Consider the following 9,181-nt stretch of genomic DNA (forward strand, 5'->3'; position numbering starts at 1 on the left):
AATGTAAACAAACACTGTATATCGTCATAACACGGTTACAACTATCATGTTGATATCATGGATGGTCAGTCCTGTATATCCTCATAACATGGTTACAACTATCATGTTGATATCATGGATGGTCAGTCCTGTATATCCTCATAACATGGTTACAACTATCATGTTGATATCATGGTGGGCAGTCCTGTATATCCTCATAACATGGTTACAACTATCATGTTGATATCATGGATGGTCAGTCCTGTATATCCGCATAACATGGTTACAACTATCATGTTGATATCATGGATGGTCAGTCCTGTATATCCTCATAACATGGTTACAACTATCATGTTGATATCATGGATGGTCAGTCCTGTATATCCTCATAACATGGTTACAACTATCATGTTGATATCATGGTGGGCAGTCCTTACATCCATAGTTCTGTCTATTAATCTGAGAATGGTTACATTTCTCCAGGCCAATACCTCAGCTTTTTACCAAAACAGAGGCGGGGCGACCGTTTTGTTATTGTTTCATCTGTGGATTTGCCCTTTAAAACAGGTGCATATTATCAAGATATCAAAGTGTCACATACAAAAAGGTAAACAATAGGCCTATAGCAAATGCAGCATATGACATTCATTTTTCACATGTAAATAGCACTTCTCAGTAGTGCTCAAAGCACGCCATTCCATGAGCGCAGAATTTATTTTTTAACTCGAATCAATGAACCCAATCAGTCTCCATGACAACACAATGATAAACAACACAGTAGGGCTGGTTAATAAGTCCTACGTTTTGGGGTTATTCTCAGGTAAAACAATGTAACTAATCTATACTTCCATATTTCCAAGTCCTACTCTTGAAGATCAAGGGGAATAACATTTATTGGAATGACTGGAATTCTGAAAGACTTTGGTTTTTAATGTAAAGATATAATTGAATCGTATTATTATACGTCACAGAAAGCGATGGGTTAGAAGAAGCCTACATAACCAACACATAAAGTAAAATTTAACCTCCATATATGGTCAGCTATGTAAACTTTAACACGGATTTATCCTGCAATAGATGTCGTTCAATTGGTAACATACATTTTTGTGTCTTCTTCTAATGCCTCTTAAGGGGAAAGTAATCTAAAAGTAACTGAATGTAATCAGATTACGTTACTGAGTTTGGGCTAATCCAAAAGTTACGTTACGGATTACAATTTTGGACAGGTAACTAGTAACGGATTACAATTAGAAAGTAACCTACCCAACCCCATGCATGTTTTTCATATAGGTGGTCCCGGGAATCGAACCCACTATGCAGGCGTTGCAAGAGCCATGCTTTACCAAACTGAGCTGAGGTCATGCATGGTTTGCAGCTTGCATAGGAGAGCAAAAAGCCCATACTTCACACATTGTCTGCTGGAAGTGGTGATAGATGAAAGACAACCACATTGTCTTTGAAACTAAAATAAACCTGGTCTATTTCCCTGGTCTATTTCCCTTGTCGACTTCCCTGGTCTACTTCCCTGGTCGACTTCCCTGTTTGACTTCCCTGGTCTACTTCTCTGGTCTACTTCCCTGGTCTACTTCCCTGGTCTACTTCCCTGGTCTACTCCCCTGGTCTACTTCCCTGGTCTATATACCTGGTCTATTTCCCTGGTCTATTTCCCTTGTCGACTTCCCTGGTCTACTTCCCTGGTCGACTTCCCTGTTTGACTTCCCTGGTCTACTTCTCTGGTCTACTTCCCTGGTCGACTTCCCTGGTCTACTTCCCTGGTCTACTCCCCTGGTCTACTTCCCTGGTCTACTTCCCTGGTCTATATACCTGGTCTATTTCCCTGGTCTATTTCCCTTGTCGACTTCCCTGGTCGACTTCCCTGGTCGACTTCCCTGGTCGACTTCCCCGGTCTACTCACTTTCTTGCTACAATACCACTACCACCTACTTTCATGAAATAAACTATCTTGGTCAATAGCTGAGATGACTGCTAGATTGTTATCATTATCATCCAGATACATCATGTGACTAAATGAGACTGTAACAGTCAACGGCAGGTGACATTGGAGTGTGCTTGTCTCACACACCTCAGCCATCGGCAAACCGTACCCTGTATCAGTCAAAGTGACCAATGTGAACACAGTCAGAGGGTAAAAATGTACCCTTAATGATAACGACAGTGGTAATTTAAACACAATAATTACAATTTAATGTATGTGCAGAGAACATTAAAACATGAAAAGATCCTTCCACCATCTCCTCCCCCCATCTCCAAGTTAAATGTCTCTGACCCCATCTCCAAGTTAAATGTCTCTGTCTCCATCTCCAAGTTAAATGTCTCTGACTCCATCTCCAAGTTAAATGTCTCTGACTCCATCTCCAAGTTAAATGTCTCTGACTCCATCTCCAAGTTAAATGTCTCTGACTCCATCTCCAAGTTAAATGTCTCTGACTCCATCTCCAAGTTAAATGTCTCTGACTCCATCTCCAAGTTAAATGTCTCTGTCTCCATCTCCAAGTTAAATGTCTCTGACTCCATCTCCAAGTTAAATGTCTCTGTCTCCATCTCCAAGTTAAATGTCTCTGACTCCATCTCCAAGTTAAATGTCTCTGACTCCATCTCCAAGTTAAATGTCTCTGTCTCCATCTCCAAGTTAAATGTCTCTGACTCCATCTCCAAGTTAAATGTCTCTGTCTCCATCTCCAAGTTAAATGTCTCTGTCTCCATCTCCAAGTTAAATGTCTCTGACTCCATCTCCAAGTTAAATGTCTCTGACTCCATCTCCAAGTTAAATGTCTCTGACTCCATCTCCAAGTTAAATGTCTCTGACTCCATCTCCAAGTTAAATGTCTCTGACTCCATCTCCAAGTTAAATGTCTCTGACTCCATCTCCAAGTTAAATGTCTCTGACTCCATCTCCAAGTGAAATGTCTCTGACTCCATCTCCAAGTTAAATGTCTCTGTCTCCATCTCCAAGTTAAATGTCTCTGACTCCATCTCCAAGTTAAATGTCTCTGACTCCATCTCCAAGTTAAATGTCTCTGACTCCATCTCCAAGTTAAATGTCTCTGACTCCATCTCCAAGTTAAATGTCTCTGTCCCCATCTCCAAGTTAAATGTCTCTGACTCCATCTCCAAGTTAAATGTCTCTGTCTCCATCTCCAAGTTAAATGTCTCTGACTCCATCTCCAAGTTAAATGTCTCTGACTCCATCTCCAAGTTAAATGTCTGTCTCCATCTCCAAGTTAAATGTCTCTGACTCCATCTCCAAGTTAAATGTCTCTGACTCCATCTCCAAGTTAAATGTCTCTGACTCCATCTCCAAGTTAAATGTCTCTGTCTCCATCTCCAAGTTAAATGTCTCTGACTCCATCTCCAAGTTAAATGTCTCTGACTCCATCTCCAAGTGAAATGTCTCTGACTCCATCTCCAAGTTAAATGTCTCTGTCTGGCAAAGAGTGGGGCGTGGGGGGGTGGGGGGGTGAAGCAAAGTTCCACTGCACTTTGACAATACAGCAACTAATAACAAATCTGGGTGATAAGCTTTGTGAATACATTATACTGTAGGATCCTTTCTAGAGGTCGACCGATTAATCGGAATGGCCGATTAATTAGGGCCGATTTCAAGTTTTCATAACAATCGGAAATCTGTATTTTTGGACACCGATTTGGCCGTTTTTAAATTTTATTTTTTACACCTTTATTTATTTAATCTTTATTTAACTAGGCAAGTCAGTTAAGAACAAATTTTTATTTTCAATGACGGTCTAGGAACGGTGGGTTAACTGCCTTGTTCAGGGGCAGAATTACAGATTTTTACCTTGTCAGCTCGAGGGATTCAATCTTGCAACCTTACAGTTAACTAGTCGAACGCTCTAACCACCTGATTACATTGCACTCCATGAGGAGACTGCCTGTTTCACGAATGCAGTAAGAAGCCAAGGTAAGTTGCTAGCTAGCATTACACTTATATAAAAAACAATCAATCAATCATAAACACTAGTTAACTACACATGGTTGATGATATTACTCATTTATCTAGCGTGTCCTGCGTTGCATATAATCGATGCGGTGCGTATTCGGAAAAAGGACTGTCGTTGCTCCAATGTGTACCTAACCATAAACATCAATGCCTTTCTTAAAATCAATACACAAGTATATATTTTTAAACCTGCATATTTAGTTAATATTGCCTGCTAACATGACTCGTTGCGAACTGTGAAGACTATTTCTTCCTAACAAAGACAGCCAACTTCGCCAAACGGGGGATGATTTAACAAAAGCGCATTTGCGAAAAAAGCACAATCGTTGCACAACTGTACCTAACCATAAACATCAATGCATTTCTTAAAATCAATACACAGAAGTATATATTTTTAAACCTGCATATTTAGCTAAAAGAAATCCAGGTTAGCAGGCAATATTAACCAGGTGAAATTGTGTCACTTCTCTTGCGTTCATTGCACGCAGAGTCAGGGTATATGCAACAGTTTGGGCCGCCTAATTTTCCAGAATTTTATGTAATTATGACATAACATTGAAGGTTGTGCAATGTAACAGGAATATTTAGACTTAGGGATGCCACCCGTTAGATAAAATACGGAACGGTTCCGTATTTCACTGAAAGAATAAACGTCTTGTTTTCGAGATGATAGTTTCCGGATTTTACCATATTAATGGCCTAAGGCTCGTATTTCTGTGTGTTGTTATATTATAATTAAGTCTATGATTTGATAGAGCAGTCTGACTGAGCGATGGTAGGCACCAGCAGGCTCGTAAGCATTCATTTAAACAGAACTTTCGTGCGTTTTGCCAGCAGCTCATCGCTGTGCTTCAAGCATTGAGCTGTTTATGACTTCAAGCCTATCAACTCCCGAGATTAGGCTGGTGTAACCGATGTGAAATGGCTAGCTAGTTAGCGGGGTGCGCGCTAATAGCGTTTCAAACGTCACTCGCTCTGAGACTTGGAGTAGTTGTTCCCCTTGCTCTGCATGGGTAACGCTGCTTCGAGGGTGGCTGTTTTCGATGTGTTCCTGGTTCGAGCCCAGGAAGGGGCGAGGAGAGGGACGGAAGCTATACTGTTACACTGGCAATACTAAAGTGCCTATAAGAACATCCAATAGTCAAAGGTATATGAAAATCGTATAGAGAGAAATAGTCCTATAACAACTACAACCTAAAACTTCTTACCTGGGAATATTGAAGACTCATGTTAAAAGGAACCACCAGGTTTCATATGTTCTCATGTTCTGAGCAAGGAACTTAAACGTTAGCTTTTTTACATGGCACATATTGCACTTTTACTTTCTTCTCCAACACTTTGTTTTTGCATTATTTAAAGCAAATTGAACATGTTTCATTATTTATTTGAGGCTAAATTGATTTTATTGATGTATTATATTAAGTTAAAATAAGTGTTCATTCAGTATTGTTGTAATTGTCATTATTACAAATATATATAAAAATTAATCGGACGATTAATCGGTATCGGCCTTTTTTGGTCCTCCAATAATCGGTATCGGCGTTGAAAAAGAATAATCGGTCGACCTCTAGTCCTTTCCTCGATCCAACACCTATGCTCTTTTTCACACGACTGAGCTAAAGCCTGGTTACACATCCACCTGAGTTACTGCTGGAACAGATCTGGAAAGACAACGTGAAGAAAGAGAAACAACAAATCTCCAAGCCAGAACAGTATGGGTTAGGCATGTCCTGTAGTGTGAATCAGGTACTAGCAACCTCAACAAGAGGTTCGGACCTCTTGGTGTAATGGCTAAGGTGTTGGACTGTCCTACTAAGCAAATCAAAATGCCCCTTTTTACCCGGTCTGTTTTATCAACAGTACTATGAGCATCATCCTGTCATTTTCTAACTGAAGACAGGATGGAGTAGACAGAGGGTTTGAAACTGGGGCAGGAAGGGGAGGAGTAGACAGAGGGTTTGAAACTGGGGCAGGAAGGGGAGGAGTCGGCAGAGGGTTTGAAACTGGGGCAGGAAGGGAAGGAGTAGACAGAGGGTTTGAAACTGGGGCAGGAAGGGAAGGAGTAGACAGAGGGTTTGAAACTGGGGCAGGAAGGGGTGGAGTAGACAGAGGGTTTGAAACTGGGGCAGGAAGGGGTGGAGTAGACAGAGGGTTTGAAACTGGGGCAGGAAGGGAAGGAGTAGACAGAGGGTTTGAAACTGGGGCAGGAAGGGAAAGAGTAGACAAAGGGTTTGAAACTGGGCAGGAAGGGAAGGAGTAGACAGAGGGTTTGAAACTGGGGCAGGAAGGGGAGGAGTCGGCAGAGGGTTTGAAACTGGGGCAGGAAGGGGTGGAGTAGACAGAGGGTTTGAAACTGGGGCAGGAAGGGAAGGAGTAGACAGAGGGTTTGAAACTGGGCAGGAAGGGAAGGAGTAGACAGAGGGTTTGAAACTGGGGCAGGAAGGGAAGGAGTAGACAGAGGGTTTGAAACTGGGGCAGGAAGGGAAGGAGTAGACAGAGGGTTTGAAACTGGGGCAGGAAGGGGAGGAGTAGACAGAGGGTTTGAAACTGGGCAGGAAGGGAAGGAGTAGACAGAGGGTTTGAAACTGGGGCAGGAAGGGAAGGAGTAGACAGAGGGTTTGAAACTGGGGCAGGAAGGGGAGGAGTAGACAGAGGGTTTGAAACTGGGGCAGGAAGGGGAGGAGTAGACAGAGGGTTTGAAACTGGGGCAGGAAGGGGAGGAGTAGACAGAGGGTTTGAAACTGGGGCAGGAAGGGGAGGAGTAGACAGAGGGTTTGAAACTGGGGCAGGAAGGGGAGGAGTAGACAGAGGGTTTGAAACTGGGGCAGGAAGGGAAGGAGTAGACAGAGGGTTTGAAACTGGGGCAGGAAGGGGAGGAGTAGACAGAGGGTTTGAAACTGGGGCAGGAAGGGGAGGAGTCGGCAGAGGGTTTGAAACTGGGGCAGGAAGGGAAGGAGTAGACAGAGGGTTTGAAACTGGGGCAGGAAGGGGTGGAGTAGACAGAGGGTTTGAAACTGGGGCAGGAAGGGGTGGAGTAGACAGAGGGTTTGAAACTGGGGCAGGAAGGGGAGGAGTAGACAGAGGGTTTGAAACTGGGGCAGGAAGGGGTGGAGTAGACAGAGGGTTTGAAACTGGGGCAGGAAGGGGTGGAGTAGACAGAGGGTTTGAAACTGGGGCAGGAAGGGGAGGAGTCAGCTTGCACAAATATGGCATTGAGCCAAGATGGGAAAGAAGAATAATTGAAGTCAAACCTGAAGTCAAAACATGTTTTGTATCAAGTCTGCTTCCTGCTGTAGTTTGGTACGTATTGCAGAACTTCAGCTGTGTCTAAACTCTTGCAGAACTGGAAAGAACTATCCTGATGTTACAAGTTAGTAAAACCACATTTATGGCAAACAATAGATTTGGGTTAAACTGATGGTTAGATTTAGGCTGCAACCCTAAAGTTTTGTCTCTGTAGCTTCATGTTATTATGGTTTGGCAGAATTATACAGTGTATTCAATATAGCCCACAGTCTGCTGTCATTGTGACATACGCCTGGCATAAACTGGTGATGAAATCAGAGCTTTAAAGTTATCTTTAAAGTCAAGTGTAACAGGGGTGGTTCGGCAAACTACTCCAGTGATTTATAACCTTTCCCGAGACCTGAATACGTGTGTTAGCTCCCCCAAACTAATGCGTAGGCCCTTAGCTCAGCGGGCTAACATAGTCTTTCTGATGAGCAGGAGACCGGGATTTGAACCCATGCCAATCTGTCACATAGACTAGACTATGTTGTAGTTGTCCTGCATCCTCATGATAACTCCTCTTTGTTGCCCTGAGTTGAATTTGACCATGATTCAACCATCCTAATGATGATGCATGTGTTGGAATGTCCTTTAATTACATCTAGGCCAGCGTTATATATCATATAAGCAGGCAACCAGAACTAACCAATTGAACTTTTCAGCTGCTGAAACTAACGGACAAAACATATAGGATTTGTTTTGAATCTAAAACGTATGAAAAGTCATTGTGACTGTACATTGGTAAAGGTGACATTGTTGTTACATTGTTATTGTTAAACTGTTATATTGTAGCACTGTAGCTACATTGTTTTTTTGTATCCATCCCTAAGCACAAGCAGCTCCTCCTGTGATACAGATGTGATACAACGTTTTACTTACCTATCTAAAACAAAGTATAAGTCGTAAGCTCCGTGGCAAGACGCTTCTTCTGCACGACAAGACCACGCAAACAAACTCAGCAGAATTACGCCAGCTGTTACTGCTGGTAACGTCCAGTGGAATTTAGCGCGATGGCGTGTTTTCTCCTTCATTGTCAAATTCAACCGTGTGTCGTTGTGGGCCGCAAAGTAAACTTCTAAAGCGAAAATACACACGTATTATTCTAGCACGTGAACAGCAGGCCTAGTGAGTAAACTAAAAAACGATTCGCACATCTGCAACGGTTGAGGAGCAAGATGTCAAAATGTATACAAGCGCAACAATGATATCCTTCTTACAGAATAGAGGAAATAACAGAGCCCATGTCACCGACAGTATTTCCTAATGTCCTATGACCATTTTACACGAGCCCTTGTAATCTCAGCAAGTGTTGAGTCAATAAAACTTCCCCGTTGGCTTCAACGAAGCAGCACACTCCCATGAAAAGTTAAGTTTATTTCAAAGGGCGCATGCGCCTGGTGAAAACAGATGTGGTAAAGTTGAGTGGGTCGCCGGATGGTCGCAGTGCTGCTGTCAGAGCGCAAGCACACACTCAACAGCTGCTGTAAGGTCTTTCAGAGGTTTTTGGGTGGAGGAGAGTGAGGGCCACCAATTAAATATGAAAACATAGCCTAGGGCCTAGGCCTACTGTCGAAGCATCTTTTGTTATGCTGAATACAGCACTATCAAAACGAAAACCCAAATCCTGCTGTCACCAGTCCGTTTTTTTTATCCAACCACAGTTGCCCGCAAACATTTTTTTATCTGAAGATGAGTTATGAGATTGTAACCTAAGTCATGATTATGAAATAGTAAGTCGTTATTATGAGATAGTAAGTCATTATGAAATAGTAAGTCGTTATTATGAGATAGTAAGTCATTATGAAATAGTAAGTCGTTATTATGAGATAGTAGGTCATTTATATGAAATAGGGAGTCATTATTATTAAATAGGGAGTCATTATGAGATAGTAAGTCATTATTCTGAGATATGTTTAGTTGATCTTTATCACATGA

General features: G+C 42.3%; 1 protein-coding gene across 2 annotated transcripts in view; it reads right to left on the minus strand.

Annotated features, from left to right (window-relative positions):
* Positions 1–8,611, minus strand: part of antxr2a (ANTXR cell adhesion molecule 2a) — a 158,190-nt gene extending 149,579 nt beyond the window's left edge. For both annotated transcript variants that reach the window (XM_071352129.1, XM_071352127.1), the window contains exon 1: positions 8,126–8,611. In XM_071352129.1, coding sequence (XP_071208230.1) covers positions 8,126–8,277 — 152 coding nt within the window. In that variant the 5' untranslated portion in view covers positions 8,278–8,611. The remainder of the gene's footprint in view (positions 1–8,125) is intronic.
* Positions 8,612–9,181: the final 570 nt, after the last annotated feature.

Source organism: Salvelinus alpinus, chromosome 19 (genome assembly GCF_045679555.1).
Source record: "Salvelinus alpinus chromosome 19, SLU_Salpinus.1, whole genome shotgun sequence".
NCBI lineage: Eukaryota > Metazoa > Chordata > Actinopteri > Salmoniformes > Salmonidae > Salvelinus > Salvelinus alpinus.